The sequence below is a fragment of the Erinaceus europaeus genome, chromosome 9, assembly GCF_950295315.1.
Source record: "Erinaceus europaeus chromosome 9, mEriEur2.1, whole genome shotgun sequence".
Lineage (NCBI taxonomy): Eukaryota > Metazoa > Chordata > Mammalia > Eulipotyphla > Erinaceidae > Erinaceus > Erinaceus europaeus.
Window position 1 is genome coordinate 50,469,446 of NC_080170.1, and position 21,991 is coordinate 50,491,436.

At 42.2% G+C, this 21,991-nt stretch overlaps 1 protein-coding gene across 6 annotated transcripts in view; it reads left to right on the top strand.

The window, feature by feature from the left end:
- The window catches only part of DNM3 (dynamin 3), a 392,696-nt gene that overhangs the window by 79,551 nt on the left and 291,154 nt on the right, over positions 1-21,991 (top strand). For all 6 annotated transcript variants that reach the window (XR_009551586.1, XM_060197877.1, XM_060197878.1 and 3 more), the window contains exons 3-6: positions 14,760-14,909; positions 16,813-17,016; positions 20,566-20,664; positions 21,262-21,422. Coding sequence is in view for 5 of the 6 variants with exons in the window: in XM_060197877.1 (XP_060053860.1) it covers positions 14,760-14,909; positions 16,813-17,016; positions 20,566-20,664; positions 21,262-21,422 (614 nt within the window). In the remaining variant the exon portion in view is untranslated. The remainder of the gene's footprint in view (positions 1-14,759; positions 14,910-16,812; positions 17,017-20,565; positions 20,665-21,261; positions 21,423-21,991) is intronic.

Sequence of the window (21,991 nt, forward strand, 5' to 3'; positions counted from 1 at the left end):
CCACTACTCCTGGAGGCTATTTTTTCCCCTTTGTTGCCCTGTTTTATATATATATAGTTGTTGTGGTTATTATCATTGTTATTGATGTTGTCATTGTTGGATAGGACAGAGAGAAATGGAGAGAGGAGGGGAAGACAGAGAGGGGGAGAGAAAGACAGACACCTGCAGACCTGCTTCACCGCCTCTGAAGCCACTCCCCTGCAGGAGGGGAGCTGGGGGCTCGAACTGGGATCCCTATGCAGGTCCTTGCACTTTGCGCCACATGCACTTAATCCACTGCGCTACCGCCTAACCCCCCCCCCTTTTAAAAAATAAACGTAGTGTAGCTTAGGTGCAAAGCAATTATAAAATCTTCAGTAGAGAGGGAGGGCCAGGTGGGTTAAGCGCACATGGTGTGAAGCACAAGGACCAACTCAAGGATTCCGGTTCAAGCCCCCGGTTCCCCACCTGCAGGGGGCTCGCTTCGCAAGTGGAGAAGCAGATCACAGCTGTCTATCTTTTTCTCCTCCTCTCTGTCTTCCACTCCTCTCTCGATTTCTCTCTGTCCTATCCAACAATGACAGCAATAACAACGATAAACAACAAGGGCAACAAAAGGAAAAAAAATAGCCTCCAGGAGCAGTAGATTCATAGTGCAGGTACTGAGTCCCAGCAATAACCCTGGAGGCAAAAAATAAACAAATAATAAATAAAAATAAAAATAAAAAAATTCAGTAGCGCACAGTGGCATCCTAGGCTTTCTCATTCTCTTACCATCACTCACTCTTCACAGAGCAGCTTCCAGTCCTGTAAGCTCTACATGGTGGTACCTTAACCAGGGGGGACCACTTACTATGTCCTGTGTTGAGAAATGTTGGGATTAACAAATAATAGTGTTATATTTGCCTGCAGTTCTTAGTACAATAGTTGGCTGTGCCTCAGAGCTGGAGCTGTGCAACAGCCTAGCTTGTCTATATTTGTGGAAGCACATCCTGTAATGTCCACATGAGATGAAACTGCCTAATAGTGCATGTCAAGAAACCCAGGGCTGGGGAGCCTCCTTTCTAAAAGAGTTAGAGCAAAGCAGACTCAGGTAAAAACTGCTGACAAGCATGGTGGGTAGTTATTTTACCTCTGATATAATTTAAAATTACTTATTTTCCTGGTTATCAATCACACTTCTGCTCAAAGACTACAGAATTTGGCTCTTTTTTCCAGCCTCACTGAAATCTGTGTCCCCCAGCCAACCCTCTGTTTTAGCAACATTGAGCATGGCATTTCTCAGGCTCTTCTCTCTATCTGCCTTGTGTCATCTCTTCCTGCTGCACTTCTGCTAACTTATGAGAAAGGCTTCACCCAGGCTCACATGCCATAAGCCTCATCTAACACCCTTCTTTCCTTAACTACTTAGACTTTTCCTTCTATTCCACAGCCCCATACAAAGACCTCTATAACACTGACTTCACCTTTCCCTAACTTGGTACCTATCTGACTGTTTTTATCTAGTGTGAGCTTCCTGAGGGCAGATAGTTGTATTTGTATGCTAAGCACCTAAGTAGAACTCCTGTAAAAAGTCAAGTACTGGAAGTCGGGTGGTAGCGCAGTGGGTAAAGTGCATGTGGTGCCAAGCACAAGGACCAGAGTAAGGATTCCAGTTTGAGCTCCTGGCTCCCCACCTGCAGGGGAGTCGCTTCACAGGTGGTGAAGCGGGTCTGCAGGTGCCTATCTTTCTCTCCCTCTTTCTGTCTTCCCCTCCTCTCTCCATTCATTTCTCTCTATCCTATCTAACAACGACGACATCAGTAACAACAACAATAACCACCACAACAATAAAAAACAACAAGAACAACAAAAGGGAAAAATAAAAATGTTAAGCACTTATTGAAACACTTCTTGGAGCAATGAGTTGACCCTCTTCATCCCTACTCAATGGCAACTTAAGAGACCAGATGAGATCCTACCTCATACATACTTTATTGGGGAAGAATACCTTTCAGATCCTGTGAAAATTTTATGGTATGAAATTTAGAACATGCAACATAAGTGCACAGGTGTGCAAGTTTGTTAGAGTATTTTAAAGAGAGTCATCTGGCTATGTGAATTGTCAGATATCTTATTCATCTGCTTCACTGCTGTCCTGGAAAAATACTGGTTTCCTACGAGTGGAATGGGGATATAGTTGTGCCTTCAATGTACAACTGTTCTTCTCTTAGGGAGCTGTAATTTTCTCACCATTAATAGCATTAATAGCTTTTCTTGCCAACATATGAATAGAATCCTCTCCTTTTTACTTGGATTCATTCTTTTAATTTCAGAGAGGTACTTATTTTCTCGTGGCCTTTGGGAAGAAATGAGTGATGATTTCAGACACTTATATTCCTTTAAGGGGAAAGAAATACTTCAAAGCTCTAAAACATTCACATTCCAACTTTTAAAATTTGGTTTAGATGCAGCTATCTAGAGGATCAACCTGTTTTTGCTCTCACCCTCATCTACACCTGAAAATGCATTTCTTTCAAACATTCTATGCAAGCTGCGTGTGGTATTTGTGATCATCTATAGATCTCAAACTTGGCTATTATTTTTCTCTTTGTGGTTAAGTAACATATTCACATCCTCCTGTGTGATAATTACTTATAGTTTTAGGCAGTTATCCGAAGTATCTTGTCTTTTCAGTGATACCAATTTTCTGAGCTTTGAATAGATGTGAACTTAGGACACAGCTTGTACTTAATTCTTTGCTTTTGTTTTAATTTAATTTAAATTAATTAGTTAATTAATGTTTCTAGGTTTATCGATGGGGTTCAGTTATTGCTGTCACTATGAATCCACTGCTCCTGGTGGGCATTTCTCCCCATTTTTATTGGGTGGGACAGAGAAATTGAGAGAGGAGGGGGAGAGGGAAAGAGAAACACACCTGCAGCCCTGCTTCACCTCCTGTGAAGCATCTCCTTTGCAGGTGGGGATCGAGGGCTCAAACCTGGATTTTTGTGCCAGCCTTTGCATTTAGTACTATGTGCACTTAACTGGTGCGCCACCACCTGGCTCCCTGTTTTTGTTTTCACTGCTAACTTTTTGCACCTTAATTTTCTCTCTCACTTATTTTTAATTGAGAGGAATGCTCATAACCAGGAAGGAGGCCAAGGATAGCTTTGCTTGAATAAAATGTCCCGCCTAAAAGCACTGAATCCCTGTCTTGCTTTTGTTTTCATTTCTTTAGGGAAGTGTGGGGTGTGGGTGGAGTTTCCTTGTTATTGTGCTCATCATCCTTTTTAATATTTTCACTAATGTGTGAAAGCATGATGTCCCAAACTACGTGTTCTGCCTAGCATATAACTGAAGGGTGTATGCCCCTCCAAGTCTGGACTTTTATCAATCCAGTCTAACATCTTATTGGTTTGGGGTGGTGTTGTGTCAGTATTGATTCACTCTGAGCTTGCTGTCCATTCCACTCTAGTGGCCAAATGATTGATCTGTTCTGTACTTGCCCTGGGTCCTCTCCTTATGTTGCTGAAGTAAGAGCAGAATTTTACCTTGATTATGATAGTGTTTCTTCGATGAAATCTCACTGATGATCCCAGTCACTTGAGACTCTTTGGGGTCCTTAATTTGTTTGTAAACTTGTTTATTGTCCCCTGCTATTTGGACATCATAAGCTTATCATCCAACCTGTCCAAATCCTGGGGAGACTGGGCAGGTCAGAACAGGGCCTGAGCCTTGGTAAAATAGCCAAAGGACATTGACCCCCTCACACATATATTACCTTTCTTTGACTCCTGGGTGCCTGGTGTCAGTCCTTGTTGACAAAATGGAAAATGAAATCATCTTTATATAGAGCAGGGTGACTGTCAACCCTAGTGCACTGCAATCACACCAATGAAAAACTAGGAGATGATTGCTAACAAAAAATTTATTTTCCTATTGTTGTACGGCAGGTTGGAAAACTTGAATTGAGAAATCTGGGTTCATAATGTTGTCATGTGGTTCTCCATAAGACAGTTAAAAATATGTTCTCATTAGAAAATTAGCAGATTCTAATGACTTGATATCAAGCCGTTCTGTTTTAATTAGGGATAATCAGCTTGCTAGTAAAATGTCACCACAACTGGAAGGTAGAGAAATTCTCTTAGAGCAGCTTCAATTGATAATACATATTTTTTTGTAACACCTGGCTCAACATGTTGAAATGAAAAATCAAAGCACTTTGTGTATATGTATAGGCACTGCTGTTGTATAATAGTAACCTTGCCCTTTTTAGTTCCAGTTGGGTAAGTAGCTCCTGCACTCTTATAAATAATTGCAGCATTAGGGGCCAGGTGGTGGCGTACCTGATTGAGTGCACACATTACAATGCATAAGGACCCAGATTCAAGTCCCTGGTCTTCGCCTGCAGGGGGAAAGCTTCAGTGGTGAAGCAGTGCTGCAGGTGTCTCTCTGTCTCTCTCCCTCTCTATCTCCCCCTTTACCCTAGATTTCTGGCTGTCTCTAGCCAATAAATAAAGATAATAAAAAAAATTGCAGCATTAATGTGACCTCCTAACAAGGGAGAAGTTACCATCTATGTACTTCCTACATGAATTTGTTGGTCCTGATCTTCTTGATGGCATGACAGATGTATACAACTGTGATAAAGAAAAATCTGACATCTATCTATCTATCTATCTATCTATCTATCTATCTATCTAGGACACATCATTCTGAAAATTGAAAACACATTTAAAAAGAATAGTTTTCCAAAACAGAATTTCCACTTTCATAGTTACACACAACTATAAAGTGACTTATCTTTTCCCCACAGAATACGGTGAGTGAATTCTTGACATGTGGTCCAGGCTCTGTGGCAGGTGTAGAGGAGTCAGAAGATGGATGAGGAGAGTCTTGGCCCCATGGGAGCCCTGGGACCAGGAGGGAAGTAAGAGACTTGAGTAGTTCAAGGTGGCCAGTGGGGTGGGAAAGCCCTTCTCCGTATCTACATTCATGTCTACAGGTACTGAATACACAGGCCTGACCCCATAGCATAGTCATAATGGGAACATAACCGAATATGAATCTACAGGGGGAGAGAGCTGGCCTAACAGGTGAGGGAAAGGGTAGCATCAAAAGGAAACTTTTGTTGGAGAAATGCCCAAGCTGAGTCCTAATGGGCTCATCAGGTGATGGCGTATGTGTATAGAGGTATCTGTGTATTTGGAGGAATGCCAGAATGGAGTGAGGTAGGCCTAGAAGTGAGTGAAAGCAGAAACTTAGAGGGAAGAACCCCAGTGAGCTGCTGGAGTACCATGTGTTGGTTTGAGGTTGGGGAATGGTACACAAGGAGCTTGTGATCAAAGGATGGCCTTTAGCAGTAATGGAACTAGGAGATGACAACACAGTCAGCTCGACAGTTGAGTGGGTTGCTGGTGACAATGGTGGAATAAATGAGACTCAGGTCATGGTTCTGGGGTAATCTGTCCTGGTGAGAGGTGAAGAGGACTTCTGTCATGGGCATTCATGGAAGAAGTCTAGAGAGGAGCCAGGAAAGTTCTAGAAGGTCAAAATCAGATAGATGTGCCTATCTGATATATCTTTTGCTAGGGTCGTCTCTACATATCATATAGTTTCTATTAATATTGCAAATACACATTACAGAATTACATTTTTTTTTTTTGCCTCCAGAGTTATCGCTGGGACTCGGTGCCTGCACTATGAATCCACTGCTCCTGGAGGTCATTTTTCCCATTTTGTAGCCCTTGCTGTGGTTGTTATTATTGTTATTGTTGTTATAGCTGCTGCTGTTGTTGGATAGGACAGAGAGAAATCGAGAGAGGAGGGAAGACAGAGAGGAGGAGAGAAAGATAGACACCTGCAGACCTGCTTCACTGATTATGAAGACACCACCCTGCAGGTGGGGAGTTGGGGGGCTCGAACTGGGATCCTTATGCCGGCCCTTGCATTTTGTGCCGTGTGCTTAACTTGCTGCGCTACCGCCCAGCCATGATAAAATTTTTTAAGTTGCATTTGACCAAATTACTGCTCAGCTCTGGTTTATGGTGGTGTGGGGGATTGAACCTGAGACCTTGGAGCCTCAGGCAAGAGAGTCTCTTTGCATAACCATTGTGCTATCTTCCCCATCCTGAATCACATTAAAAAAATTTTTTTTTTAATTTATGAAAAGGAAACACTGACAAAAACCACAGGATAAGAGGGCTATAACTCCACACGATTCCCACCATCAGAACTCCAGATCATTACCCCCTTTTCTATCCAGGGCTCCAGCTGCTTGGTGCTATAATCCATTATTTCTCTTATATGATGCACTGGTGGTCACAGATGGAATGGAAAGTCTCTTTCTTGAAGTCCCCATTTACTTAACATGGGGTCACTTCCTGTCTCACTGACAGACTCTTGCTCCTCCATCTCCTGACTTTGAAACTTGAAAAACCTGGAGTGTAGTGCTCTGGCCTCATCCTTCACTAAATCTCTCACTGTATAGTGATCGTACTCTGTTGTATGCTTTACATTGGGTTCTAGTTCTCCCCCACCGAGAGAATTAGATCAGTCCAGTTAAATTTCGCGGGCCCGCTTGGCCCCGCCCCGAAGGAAACCCGCCAGAGTTCCAGAGTGACAGAGTTAGAGAGTCCGAGAGTTCCTGAGTTCCTGAGTTCGAGAGTTTCAGAGTTACAGAGTAAGAGAGAGTTCCACAGTGGAAAAGTTTCAGAGTTCGAGAGTTCCAGTTTTGGAGGGTTCCTGAGTGGCAGAGTAAGGGAGAGTGCTTGCGCCGCCGCAAAGAGACAGCCGAGTTCTGTTTGGTGATTAGTTTGTCTTAGTTTATGAATCGTTGTTCCTGAATAAAGAAATACAGCTGCCCTGCCCAGCCGTTGTCTCCACGTCTCTGTTACCGCCCGTGAAGCCAACCCGCCCGGCAAGAGCCGTCCGAATTTTAACAACAGTACTCTCTTGTCTGAATTTAATGGAATCCAAATATAGCTCTCTAGCTTAGACTTACCCCCGGTGAAACATTTCTGGATCCGGCCCCATAGGCATTTTTGTGCTAATTAGGAAAAACTGCCCTTTTCCAGCAGCACTTGCCTGCCACCTTCTGGATTATTCTCACAATGTGTCTACCAAACTATATATGTTTATACCCATTTCTCCACTTGAGTATGTGTGTGGTAGGCACCAAAGCCTCACTAGATCCCAGGGAACTCCTGATTGTTACTTACAGTCCTCAATTTTGGGCACCCCCAGTCTTCAGCCTTTCACTTTTTGCTGTTTCAAATGTCTACTGTTGTGAGGTCAGACTCCTCCAAGTTTTCCTCCACTTCTCTTTCTCTTCAACACCCCACCTTAAACTGACTAGCAAATCCCAACATCTTTCACCTCCATTGTTCTAACAGCTAAAAGCTTCCTCATTCCTCACTGTTTGTTCTCAGCATAGTAGCCCCGGTTATTTCTTTTCTTTTTTCTTTTTTTGCCTCCAGCGTTATCGCTGGGGCTCAGTGCCTGAACTACAAATCCACTGCTTCTGGAGACCACCTTATTTTCCCCTTCCTGGCGGCCATTTTGTTGCCTTTGTTATTGTTGTTATTGCTGTTGATGCATTGGATCGACCTTCTCATGGTGCATCCCGTGAGTACCCATTTATTGGGGAAACTGACGATCCTTCCTAGCCGACTGAATCCACATGGATCCCAGTCACTTTCAAAGCCAGCAACAAGCAGACATCAGGCTCAACCTGACGCTGTTGACTGGCTACGGAAGAAGGGCAAACGCTAGAAGAAGAAGAAGCTGTTGATGCCGGGCTAGCGTGGGGGTGCTTCTTCCGGGGCATGTACTCTCTGGGTTGGAGAGAACTCGACCGGAGCCAGTCTGGGCTGCTACTCACTCAGCGACACGAGGGAGATGACTCAGGAACCAAACACATGGTGGTGAGGCAATGCCATTCAATTATTTATTGATCAGAGAGTCCAGGCTTTTAAAGGGCAGACCCAGAAGTGGCAAGTCGGAAATGGAAATCGCTAAGAAAGGGGCAGAGAAAGGCAAAAGGGGACTAGGAAGGTAGGAACTTCCTTAGCAACTGTCGTGAGGATTTTAACTGGTGGGATCAATAATACCCTGGAGGCAGGGAGGGTCTTGAGGGTAGAAAGAAGATCAAAGGAATGGAATGGGTGGGTATCTTTCAGGCAAAACAATGATTATGTAGATCATAAGTCTGATAAGATGAGAGGATGGATGTCCCCTTAAGTCAAGCCCTGCCAAGCTCAACCACATCCTCACAATTTTCCAGCAGTTGTTGTTGGATAGGACAGAGAGAAGTCAAGAGAGGAGGAAAAGACAGAGAGGGGGAGAGAAAGATAGTCACCTGTAGACCTGCTTCATCCTCTGTGAAGGGGCCCCCCTACAGGAGGGGAGCAGGTGACTCAACCAGGATTCTTGCATTTTAGGCCATGTGCACTTAATCTGCTTCGCCACTGCCTAGCCCCCATATTCCAGTTATTTCTTTTTCTTTCTTTTTTAAAATATTTATTTATTCCATTTTGTTGCCCTTGTTATTTTATTGTTGTAGTTATTATTATTATTGATGTCATTGTCATTGGATAGGACAGAGAGAAATGGAGAGAGGAGGGGAAGACAGAGAGGGGGAGAGAAAGATAGACACCTGCAGACCTGCTCCATGACTTGTGAAGCGACTTCTCTGTAGGTGGGGAGCTGGGGGCTCGAACTGGGATCCTTATGCTGATCCTTGCACTTTGCGCCACATGTGCTTAACCCACTGTGCTACTGCCCAAGTCCCACTGTGCAGTTATTTCTTTAAACCCCGGGCCATGTTTCTCTTTGACCTTAAACCCTTCCATTGACTCATCTTCAATAAGCATATCTGTGTTCTTCAACTGGTGGGTACTTGTCCTCCACATTCAAAGCATGATGCTGGATGCTCTTCTAGAAGGCATGGTCTGCTCTGTCCACTTCTTGGGGCTTTACTGAGATACTACACTATCTTATCAGAGAAAACCTCTTTCACTGAAGCAGATAATAGTTAACAGCCCCCTAGTCCTTTACACCCTACTCTGTTCTGTTTTCTCTGTAGCACAAACCATCTGGAACACATTGTTTAGTGCTTTACCTCACTAGATTTTAAGCTTTATAGGGTTAGAATTTTTTTCTTTTTTATTTAAGAAAGGATTAATTAACAAAACCATAGGGTAGGAGGGGTACAATTCCACACAATTCCCACCACCCAATCTCCATATCCCACCCCCTTCCCTGATAGCTTTCCCATTCTCTATGCCTCTGGGAGCATGGACCCAGGGTCATTGTGGGTTGCAGAAGGTAGAAAGTCTGGCTTCTGTAATTGCTTCCCCGCTGAACATGGGCGTTGACTGGTCGGTCCATACTCCCAGTCTGCCTCTCTCTTTCCCTAGTAGGGTGGGTTTCTGGGGAAGCTGAGCTCCAGGACACATTGGTGGGGTCTTCAGAATTTTTTTTTCCCCAGGATATATCAACAATTTCTCAGTTTGGCAAGTTGCAGGGTTAAAGCTGAATAGTGAATACAGGCATTCCCAAGTCTGTCCTTTAAAAGATATAAATAAAAATTTAATCTGGTTACAAACATTTCTGATTTCTCATTTCTAAGATACAAGTTTCTCAGAAGTCCAGCAATAAGTTTAGATCTAATATGAAAATGACATTGGATTGCGCAACCTTTGGGAAGAGCATCTGCAAGGAAAGCAAGTTGGCGCCATCTAGTGACCATAAAAAGGATTACTTGAATTATTGATTTGTGACCTAATTGAAAATGTAGTGCTTGATCCAGAACTGTATTAATTCCAAGAAAAAACAGTCATGATAACCATGTCCTCAAGTATGCTTTAAATTGAAAAAGTACAGTTCCATTTCCTAATTTATTTATGATTCATTTCTATTTATTATTATTATTATTTTTGCTTTCTGGGATGACATCTATTTTTCCTTTTAAAAATTGATTTATTCTCTTCTTTTCTTTAAATCTTGTCTTTTGACCTTCTGACTTAGACAAGGGTGGGCAAATAAGATGAAAAGATATGAAGATTTACAGTCTAATAGAGCAGCATTTTAGAAGTAAACAGGCAAAACGTGTGAAAGAACATGTCAAACACTGAAGCCCTCTCTCCAGACTGGACTGTGAAGCCAATGAGCTTTGCTGAGAATACCCCCACCACTGGAGGATGAGTGATCATGAGCTCCATCTTGCCATTTCCTAGAGGGGCACCTGCTACTATCAGAGAAAAAAATAAGGTGGGAATAGAATCACGCCCACACACATTGTCAGGAAGGACAGAAATGAAGTTTCTGATTTTCATTCCAACATCAGAAACATTTGATCATTACAGCTCTTAAGTAAAAGTAGAAATTTGTTGAACCCCTCAGGAACCTACATTCCTCCCAGTCTTGAGCAGCTGGGACAGGGCTGGCCCATGCCTCCAGGAGGCATGAAGGAGGTAAACTTTGAGCCCAAACTCAGACCAGTCTCAGATCATTCCCTGGGTAAGGACTGAGTTAGCTCCTGGGCCCAACAACTGAGCCAGTGGAAAAGTGTTAAGAAAGGAGGCCCAAGACATCAGAGCTCTAGTTCTCTGCTAGTGTGTAGGTTCTAGCAGAGACTGGGCAGTAGACTCTCTGTGTGGTGTGTGGGGGGTGTGGTGGGGGGGGTGAGTCTAGTAGGATTCTCTGACTCCCCCACAGACCTGCTTCTTCTTGCTTACTGAGAAACCCTCCCCAATCTTTATTCCATACCTACTTTATTTTTGGGAGCAGCACCACAGCTGCCATCCTCTTTTCCTCTCTCTACCTTCCCTTATCTGATGCTGCCTACATTCACTTTCTTCTTTGTGATAGAGTCTTCAGCACTCCAAGCTGCTGCTCAGCTGTTTAAGCCAAGGGGCTGCCCGTCTCAACCCCGTCTCCCTGCCTGCTTTGCTGCGGTGGCTGCTGGTGGTTCAGAGTCTGTTGTGGGCAGTGGTGGAGCTGTTGCTCAGTCTCGGCTGGCATCTGGTTCCAAGATGTATTGACTGAGTCTAGCTTTGATGGAGCCGCTCTCTCTCTCTCTAGTCATGACAGCAACTGAAATGGTATTTAAGGCTTCCTCCCTTGTTAAAACTACTTACTCTAAGTGTTTTAGATCTAGTCTCACCAGATTTCCTTTTTAGTTGTGGTGTTGTTTATTATGTTCCCTGTTTTCCTGGCCGCAGCTATAGCACTTGATAATAAGATAGAGGGCGGTTACTGAATTTTAAAAAACAACAACCAATATTGTGTTCTTTAAAATATATAGTCATTTCCAGGGTGTCACTGCTCTGGGCTGACATTTTCAGATAGAAAGAAATAGAGAAAGAGAGAAGAGGGCAGATGCCACAATACCATAGTTTCCTACCTCAAAGAGGTGGGGGATCAGAACTGGACCTGGCTCATGTGAATTGCAAAGCAGGCTCATTGTACAAACAAGCTATTACGCTAGCCAGAATTCCATGTTCTTATATAGTTATTGTAGAATTTGTCCTTTTGTCGACATACTGATTTTTTTTTTGTAAGATTGCAGGTAAATGTCTTCTTTACTATAACATTCTTTTTTTCTTTGATAAAATGCACTTTTTGACCTTTCCCCACCTGCAGGGGGGAAGCTTCACAAGTAGTGGAACAGGGCTTTAGGTGTCACTCTGTCTCTCTCCCTCTCTAACTCCCCTCCCCTCTCGATTTCTGGCTGTCTCTAGCCAATAAATAAAGGTAATAAAAAATGTACTTTTTGAATAGAATAGTTTAAAGATAATATATTCTATAAATGCTTCCTTTAAAATAGAACTAAGCTTTGTTCCTTTTTTCTTTTTTATTGTCTTTATTTTATTTGATAGACAGCCAGAAATCAAGAGGGAAGGGAGTGATAGAGAGGAAGAGAGATAGAGAGACACCTGCAACACTGCTTCGCCACTTAAAGCTTTCCCCCTGCAGGTGGGAACCAGGGGCTCGAACCTGGGTCCTTGAGCACTTTAATGTATGCACTGAACCAGGTGCGCCATCACCTGGCCCCTCTAAGCTTTATTTTTAAATCTTTCTACCTCCAGAAACTGTATTTCTATAATTTAATATTTCATCATAATAGAGTAATAATGCCAGTAGAAGGACAGACTTGTGAAGTTAGTGGTAGGTTTTCTGTGAGCCCTAGATCTGTGTCTAGACCTAACTAGTCAGATTCTGTGTCTGGTTTACCATGTCGAAGGCAGAAAATATATTTTTAAATATTTGTATATAAATTATAAAAATGTAAATTATATGTATATAATTTAAATTGCTTAATAAGCTGAATGGCTTATGAACAACTTCTAGGAAGCTGGGCAATGGTACACCTATCTATTAAGGACACACATCACCATGTATAAGAACCTGGGTGCGGGCCCCCCCCCCCCACCTGCAGAGAGGATGCTTCACAAATCATGAAACAGGCCTGCAGATGTCTTTCTTTTTTATTATTTTTCAGGCTATTTTTCCTCTTTTTTTTTTGCCTCCAGGGTTATCATTGGAGCTTGGTGCCTGCACTATGAATCCACTGCTCCTGAAGGCTATTTTTTCCCTTTTGTTGCCCTTGTTGTTTATTGTTGTCATTGTTATTGCTGTCATTGTTGTTGGATAGGACAGAGAGAAATCAAGAAAGGAGGGGAAGACAGAGGGGAAGAGAAAGATAGACTCCTGCAGACCTGTTCCACCGCCTGTGAAGCAACCCTCCTGCAGGTGGGGAGCTGGGGGCTCGAACCAGGATCCTTATGCTGGTCTTCGTGTTTCGCTCCATGTGCACCTAACCCACTGTGCTACCGCTCGGCCCCCCTCAAATGTCTTTCTCTTTCCCTCTCTATCTTCCCTTCTCTTCTCAACTTTTTTTTGTCCTGTCTGTCGGACTAGCTTCATGAGCAGAGACAGACGACCCGGGACTCATGGTTGAGCTGTACGTAGTATCTCTTTATTCATGCAGGACGCAGCACAATCTAAACCGAGCTAAACTAAAGTAAAACTCACAATACTGTCTTTATATATACTTGCCAAGTAGGGTGTAAACAGGATGTGATGTAGAGAGGGTAGAGAGAAAAGTGACTGGTGAAAATCAGGGTGTAACAAGGCGAGGGGGCAGAGCAGGCGAGAATTCTACCACTGAACCACCAATGCCCTGGAGGGAGGGTGGCGCTTTATGTAAATGTAAAAGTGATTTATGTAAATAGACCACAGCTTTAAGTGGGATCAAACCAATCCCATACAGCCATACCGGTGCTTAAGCAGGATTAGAGACAGAAGCCAGGGGGAGCTGGCATACTACCCAATACCATCAGATAGAAGAAAAATAAAATAAATAAAGCAAGACAAAATGACTTCTAGTACCTAATTATTCCTTTGAAAAGTAGTGAATTTATAATGTGATTACATCAAACTGAAAAGTTTCTTCACAGCAAAGGGTACCACCACCCTAACAGAAAGATACCCTGAAGTGTGAGAGAACCTACTTCAGATAAAGAACTAATAGCCAAAATACATAAAGAGCTCAGTAAACGTAGCACCAAAACAACAACAACAAAAACCACAAAACAATCCTATCCGAAAATGGGGTGAGGATTTGGACAGAAACTTTATTAAGGAAGAGAGGGTCTACAGACACATAAGAAAAATGGTCAAAGTCACAGAGAAATGCAAATAAGACAACAATGAGGTATTACTTTACACCTGTGAGAATGTCATACCTTAGAATGGACAATAACAACAAATGTTGGAGAAGATGTGGGGTGGAGGGGAAAGATACTCCTGCAGTGCTGGTGGCAGTGGAAATTGGTCCAACCCCTTTGAAAAACAGTCTGGAGATTTCTAAGAACATGAGGAATAGACCTACTGTATGGCCCAGCAATTTCTCTTCTGGGGATTTACCCAAAGGAAACAAAAAACATCTATCAGAAGAGATCTGTGTATACCTATGTTCATAGCAGCATAATTTTAATTGCTAAAACTTGAAAGCAACCCAGATAGCCAACAGATGAGTGACTGAACAAACTGTGGTAAAACATGGTTGATTACTACTCAGCTGTTAAAAATGATCAAGTCATCTCCTTTGTATCCTTTTGAATGGAACTTGAAGACATCATGTTAAGTGAGATGAGCCAAAAAAAAAAAAAAAGACAAATACTGCATGATATTACTAAGTGGGACTTAATAGGGACAGGGAGGGAGAACACAAAATGAAGTGTCAACTGGGCCTGGTGATTGTGTTTAGTGAGGGACTCTGGGGAAGGAGAAGGAGGGAGAGGAGGAAGGGAACTTTTGGGTTCTGGTGCATAATGAAATTATACTCATGTTTCAATGACTGCACTGTAAAGCATTAACTCATTCAATAAAAAAGTTTAAAAATAAGAAGGAGAAGAAGGAGGAAGAGGAAGTGGTGGAAGAGGAGGAGAAAGAGAAGAAGGAGAAGAAGGAGGAAGAGGAGGAGGAGGAGAAGGAGGAGGAAGAGGAGGAAGAGGAGGAGGAGGAGGAGGAGGAGGAGGGGGAGGAATTAGTGAATTTAGCCTCCTTGGCAATTGTGCCATATGGAATGTTGCTGAAGTGTTGTCTGTGATGCTCAGTAACTAACTGTGCCATACTCTCTCTCTCTCTTTCTCTCTCTCTCTCTCTCCTCTCGCTGGGGTGACTGAAAGTATGCTACTGGACACTCTGATTTGCACTTAAAGACATAGTACTTTCTCATCATCATTGCAAGAGTACATGAGTTTCAGGCTGTGATCATTTTTCTTTTGTAGAATATGCTGAATTCCTGCACTGCAAAGGGAAAAAGTTTACTGATTTTGATGAGGTCCGCCACGAGATTGAAGCTGAAACAGACCGGGTGACAGGGATGAACAAAGGCATTTCCTCTGTCCCCATTAACTTACGTGTCTATTCTCCACATGGTGAGTGCATGTTTTGATTTGTGAACAAACATATATTGCTTGTAGAAATGACAGTTTTTTCTCTCAAAAAGCTTTCTAGGACAATGTTTGAATGTTGCCCTAGCAGGTATGGTCTGAGAGTTCAGAGATTGATTTATGGGGGCAGTGGGCATTGAGGACTTCTAGAAATGTCAGCATTGAGTATGCTTTTTAAACTCAAAAAAAGGTTCATTTATTTATTTGTGAGAGAGAAGAGAGAGGAGAGAAGGGGTGGTGTAGGAGAGAGAACCAGAACATCATTTTGTTACATGGGGCACTGAGGACCACATCCAGGATCTCGTGTCTTTTCTTTTATCCACTGTGCCACCTCCCAGGCTGCACTTTGTGTGTGGCCCAGGTTTGAGCCCCAGCACCACCTGGGAGTTGGCTATGGCACCAGAGGAACATCTAGTTCTCTGGTGTCTCATCCTCTCACTAGGTGAATGAAAAATATTCTGGGTTGGTGAAATCACACATGAGCAAGGTCCTGAATCTAACATTTTCTTTCTCTTTCTATTTCTTTCTTTTTCTTTCTTTCTTTCTTTCTTTCTTTCTTTCTTTCTTTCTGTCTCTTTTATTATTTCTCTGTCTCTTTCTTCCTTTTAACAGTCCTGCCTTCACTTCCTTTCTTTTTTCAAATATTTAAAACAATTTTATATTTATTTATTTTCCCTTTTGTTGCCCTTTTTATTGTCATTGTAGTTACTATTTTTGTTGTTATTGATGTCATCATTGTTAGGACAGAGAAATGGAGAGAGAGGGGAAGACAGAGGAGGAGAGAAAGGTAGACACTTGCAGACCTGCTTCACTGTCTGTGAAGTGACTCCCCTGCAGCTGGGGAGCAGAGGCTTGAACTGGCTCCTTACACCGGTCCTTGTGCTTTGTGCCACATGTGCTTAACCCGCTGTGCTACCACCTGATTCCCTCTTTATTTCTTTTTTACCAAAGAACTGATTAGCTCTGGCTTATGGTGGTGCAGGGGATTGAACCTGGGACTTTGGAGCCTCAGGCAAGAGGGTCTGTTTGCATAACCATTATGCTATCTACTCCTGCCCTCAAACATTTTCTTAGAGGCATCTGATTCTTTGGTTGAGTCTTTCCCTATAGGATCCTTGCAGCCTTATACATTTCTCAGTATCCTCTTCCTGAGGTATCACCTCTGTTCCATCCTAGCCCCCTGAATATCAACTGAAAAAGATATGTGTAAGATAAAGCCAGTTCCCATTTGAAGTCAATGTACAAGAGGGGCAGACAACCTCTGCTTTTTCTTCAGTGTTTTAATTATAATGCCCTAGCTACCAAAATGAAAGGTCCCTGGGGAAAGTGTTAAGCATGCAGTTAACAAAGAATTAAGCTAACATGACTATTTGGTACAGCATAACTAAATTCAGGGAAAAATTGTAACACCATTTTGTATTCTGTGTCTTATAGTTTGCACACTCCAGCTACTTATTCAGATGCACAATGTAGAAGATGAAGACTATTGGGAGTCGGGCTGTAGCGCAGCGGGTTAAGCGCAGGTGGCGCAAAACACAAGGACGGCATAAGGATCCCGGTTAGAACCCCGGCTCCCCACCTGCAGGGGAGTCCCTTCACAGGCGGTGAAGCAGGTCTGCAGGTGTCTATCTTTCTCTCCTCCTCTCTGTCTTCCCCTCCTCTCTCCATTTCTCTCTGTCCTATCCAACAACGACAACAACAATAATAACTACAACAATAAAACAACAAGGGCAACAAAAGGGAATAAATAAATAAAATAAATATTTAAAAAAAAAGAAAATGAAGACTATTTTACTTCTGCCAAAGTGGCAGACAGATGGTATCTTTTACATTACATGATTGCCTTCATTGAGTGTCTGAGACTCCTCTTTTCTCGCCCTGCATACAGTGTTAAATCTAACCCTTATCGACCTACCTGGAATCACTAAAGTGCCCGTGGGAGATCAGCCACCAGATATCGAGTATCAGATCCGGGAAATGATCCTGCAGTTCATCACAAGGGAGAACTGTCTGATTCTGGCTGTCACCCCAGCCAACACGGATCTTGCCAACTCAGATGCGCTAAAGCTGGCTAAGGAAGTCGATCCTCAAGGTGAGTGTGAAGGCTGGAGGGTATTGGCTGAAATGCCCAGTGTGAGTCTCCTTGATGATGGCATAAATAGCCGGGGAATAGATCTGGTCTATATAAATTAACTTATGATGAACTGAGATAGAAGGAAATAATTCTTTCTGTTTTTGAATTTCTTTATTGGGAGATTAATGGTTTACAGTCAACAGTAAATGCAATAAATTTGTACCTGCATAACATTTCCCAGTTTTCCACATAACAGTACAATCTCCAGTAGGTCCTCTGCCATCCTGTTCCAGGACCTGAACTCCCCCACCTTGCCATAAGTAGGATAGGGTTGGGGTTCTCCATTTTACAAGAGTAAAGGAAAGAGATTCTGGTGAGGTTACTTGGTTGACTGATACTGGTGAGATAATTTTGGTCACTTTGAGTTTATTTGTGATGTCACAATATTCACCTATCCTGATGAGCAGCTCATTTTTTTTGTTTGTTTTTTAGACTTCCACACATGGTGGAGCTATGATTTAGTCAATCACTTTCTGTTTCTCTCTCTCTTACCAAATATATAGAGTAAAACTGGGCCAAAGAAGTGGCTCACAGTTGTACATACATGAAACACAGAGTTTATTGCTCAAAACTGAATTAGGTAATAAGTAAATTTAAAAAGACAATGTATCTTAAGCTAATAGTCTTAAAGCACGTGCTCGCACGCGCGCACACACACATACACACACACGCACACACACACCTTTTAGATAAGATTTCAATCAAATTACTCAAAGCCACTCTGACTAAACTAAAATACAACTCTTAAATCACTTATTGTCCCCCTGGAACTGGGCATCAGTGCTCTACTTTGCCAGTTTATATGATGCTGGGAACTGAACTTAGAGCTTCATACAAGGTAGACCCTCTCCTGCTGAGCCTCCTCCTGACATCTCCATCTTTCTTTCAATGTGTACAGTCATTCAAGACCCAGGTTTTGGCTTTTTTTTTTTTTTTCCTTTTCTTTTTCATAGCAGAGTACTGCACAGCTCTGGTTTATGGTACTACCAGGGACTCAGCCTGGAACCTAAGAGACTCAGGCATGAAAACTTTGCATAATCATTATGCTACTATCTCCCCAACCCCCTAGGATGTTTTTTTTTTCTTCTTGATTTCTTTATTGGGGGATTAATGTTTTACATTCAACAGTAAATACAATAGTTTGTACATGCATAACATTCCCCAGTTTCCCACATAACAATACAACCCCCCACTAGGTCCTCTCCTCATCCTTTTGGACCTGTATTCTCCCCCCCCCCACACCCTTGCCCCAGAGTCTTTTACTGTGGTGTGATACACCAATCTAGGATGTTTCCTCACCTATTTTTTTTCTCTGTCACCTACCAATAAGTTCACCTTTTAAAAAATTTCTTTAGTGAAGGATTAATGGTTTAGAGTTTATAGTAAAATACAATAGTTTGTTCATGGATAACATTTCCAAATAACAATACAACCACTATTAGGTCCTCCTCTACCATCATGTATGCATCTATGCCCAAATATCACTGCTCTGAGTCAAGTTTTGTTTTTCTTTTTAGTTACAGATAGAAATGAGGAGAGAGGCAGAGGTAGATAGGAGAGGCATTACGGCACTATTTCTCTACTTGTGAAGTCCCTCTTTGCTTGGTGTTCTCCTGTAATGCTGGACAGGCTTCCAGATCCCTATGCATAGTAAAACTTGTGCTCTATTGAGGAGCTCTTTATTTGTCTAGAATGCTTTCCTTTCCTTTCTTTTTCGTTCCTTTTATTCCTTTGTTTTCCTTCCTTTCCTTCCCTCCCTCCCTTCCTTCTTCCCTTCCTCTCTCCCCTCCTTCCCTTGATTTCACTTTTCCTGTCTCCCCCCCACTCTCTTCTTTCTTAGTGAACTGAAAGAAAATGTGAAAGCTCTATAGCCAAAGCAGATGTGCTGTAGAAAAGGAACTTGCTAGTGTCATCAAGCTTTTGTCAGTGAAAGGTCTCTAAGATGTCATCACTAAAACCAACACTGGGGGTCACTGTGAGGACATTTCATGAACAAGTCTAAAGGGTTCCTGAATCTTTCTTGGTGGATTTTGAATGTGGAGATGTGAATGTAGCATAGACACATAAGTTATTAGAAAGAGTCTAGTGAATAAATAGGAAATGTTAGTAACAAAAAAGAAAGAAAGAAATAGAGAGAGAGAATGAAAGAAAGACAGAGAGGAAGAAAGAAAGAAAGAAAGAAAGAAAGAAAGAAAGAAAGAAAGAAAGAAGGAAAGAAAGATTCTAAAACCATGTAAGGAAATGATAGGCATGATCTCTTAATTGAGTTGCATATTAGTGAGGAGTCTTTTCTCTGGAATTCTCTTTTGTTAATATATGAGTTAGTGTGTTATGATAGAAGTTCTTTTGCTAAAGCCTGGTTTTGTGTTAATTTATTTTGGCCTCTTACTTGAGAATCTCCTTAGGTGTCCATTCAGACATTCAGGTTTGCTTTTTCTTTCCTGCCCTGCCCTGCCCTGCCCTGCCCCGCCCCGCCCCGCCCCGCCCTTCTCTTTTCTTTACCAGCTCTGTTTTATAATGGTGGGGAGGATTGAACCTGATACTTCAGAACCTCAGGCATGAAAACCTTTGCATAACCATTACTGAGTTCCATTGAGTTCCTGTTTATGAATAATTTGCTTTATATCTTACCACCTTTCAACCACCAAGTTGTAGATGCTAACATGACAGCCATCCTGGCCTCCTTGGGCAGATGACCTCACCAATGTGTCCAGGAACCTCACCTCCCCAGAGTCTTACCCCAATAGGGAATGATGGAAACAGGCTGGGTTGTGGATCAACTTGCCAATGCTTATGCTCAGTGGAGAAGTAATCACAAAAGCCAAACCTTTCACCTTCTATGCCCCATATAGTGTTTTGGTCCATACTCCCGGAGAGGAATAAAGAATAGGGAAGTTTCCAATGAATGGGATGGGACCTGGAACTCTAGTGGTGTGAACTATATGGAATTGTACCCCTGTTATCTTACAATCTTGTTAATAATTATTAAATCACTAAAAATTTAATTTAAAAGTGAGATACTGACAGGTTCTAGAAGCTCTCTGTGTGCTTCATTTGTTGAATGATGGGGCTGTTTTTATTGGGGTTCCCTTGAATATTTTTGTTCCTGTGTTTTCCACTTGGAAAGACTAATTACCTTAGGCAGAGCTTTTATTATTATTTTTTAATTTTTAATGTAGTACATAAAAATCGAAAGCATCCAATTTGTGTGAGGTACCTGTAAGGAAAATTGAAATGTGAAATTTCCCTCTATGGAGGGTACAAAAATAAATTCACATTTAAGCAAATTTTGATGAAATGGTAATGTGGTGGTTTTTAACTCTCTTCCTTATCCCATGGAGATTCACCAGGTGCTTGTAGCAGTAACTTAGAAAACCAGCAAGACAGAGAGGGCCAGGAAAAAGACCTGGACTCTGAGTGCCTTGCACTCAGCATTGGGACACATGTCTGTAAAGTATGCTAACCTTCTGCAGTGCAGTAGTAACGCTGATTTTGTTTGTGTTGCAGGTCTGAGAACCATTGGAGTCATCACCAAATTGGATCTGATGGATGAAGGAACAGATGCCAGGGATGTTTTAGAGAATAAACTGCTGCCTCTCCGCAGGGGTAAAGTACTATGCTCTCTGCAGGATTTCCTTGGGGATGGGGGCCCAGAGACAACTGGAAGATTAGTGCAGCTTGGTTTCAATGTCTCCTCAGTTATGAGTGATGGGTTTATGATGAATTACACTTCTTACAGAGTGGCTCAATGTCCTCAAGTTATGTGTTCAAAGAGGCCCAAAGGAAGAATTATTCCTTAAATAATGGGACTAGGTAAACAGGAAAAGGAGGGAGCTTGAAGGGAGGGCATAAATATTGACCATAGATGGCATAAATATGCTGTCTGGTTTAAGTCTGACTCATGGGTTTGCCTGATATATGGCAAAACTGCTAAGTGATATACTCTACTAACATGCACACAGCTTTCAAGGGCAAAAGATCTTTGCTAAATGATACACCAAAGTGATTATCAGCCAAATAAGTTGGCCTTCATATATTATTAGTTTTTGATATACCCAACTGAGTTGTGAAAGAGTTCTGTTCTTCAGATCTTAAAAATGAGTTTGCCTTTTGTATTCAGCCTGTTGCATATGTCCTTTACATATCCTCCAAGAAGCAGCAGCAAAGAGTGCCCTGCCATACATGATGTGTGTTCTGTTTCAGGTTACGTTGGGGTGGTGAACAGAAGCCAGAAAGACATTGATGGGAAGAAGGACATTAAGGCTGCCATGTTGGCAGAGAGGAAGTTCTTTCTCTCACATCCAGCTTACCGGCATATTGCTGATCGGATGGGGACACCACACCTGCAGAAGGTCCTCAATCAGGTAAGAATTCTCTTTTTTATTACTGTCTTAAAAAATTTTTTTTGTTTTAATTTCTTTTTTCCCTTTTGTTGCCCTTTTTTATTGTGGTTGTAGTTATTGTTGTTGTTATTAATGTCGCCATTTTGGATAGGACAGAGAGAAATGGAGAGAGGAAGGGAAGACAGAGGGGGAGAGAATGACACCTGAAGATCTGCTTCACCGCCTGTGAGGCAACTCCCCTGCAGGTGGGGAGCCAGGGGCTTGAACCGGGATCCTTATGCTGGTCCTTGCGCTTTGTGCCACGTGCGCTTAACCCACTGTGCTACCACCACCTGACTCCCAATAATGTTTTTTTAAGCACCACAGAAAATTATGAAATGTGTGAGTACTGGGATTTAGATTTCTTGTTTTTGAATTCATGATTCCCCACACCTCTAACAAGACATTCAACTTAAATGATTGGAATTAAGAAAAAAGAAAAACCATGACTCCTTTGGTTCACACTACTACTATGTGAAGTGTCTAGAATTCACCTGGATATTTAGAAAAGAGCAGAGTTCAGAAGATGCACCTACTTATTAGGAATGTGC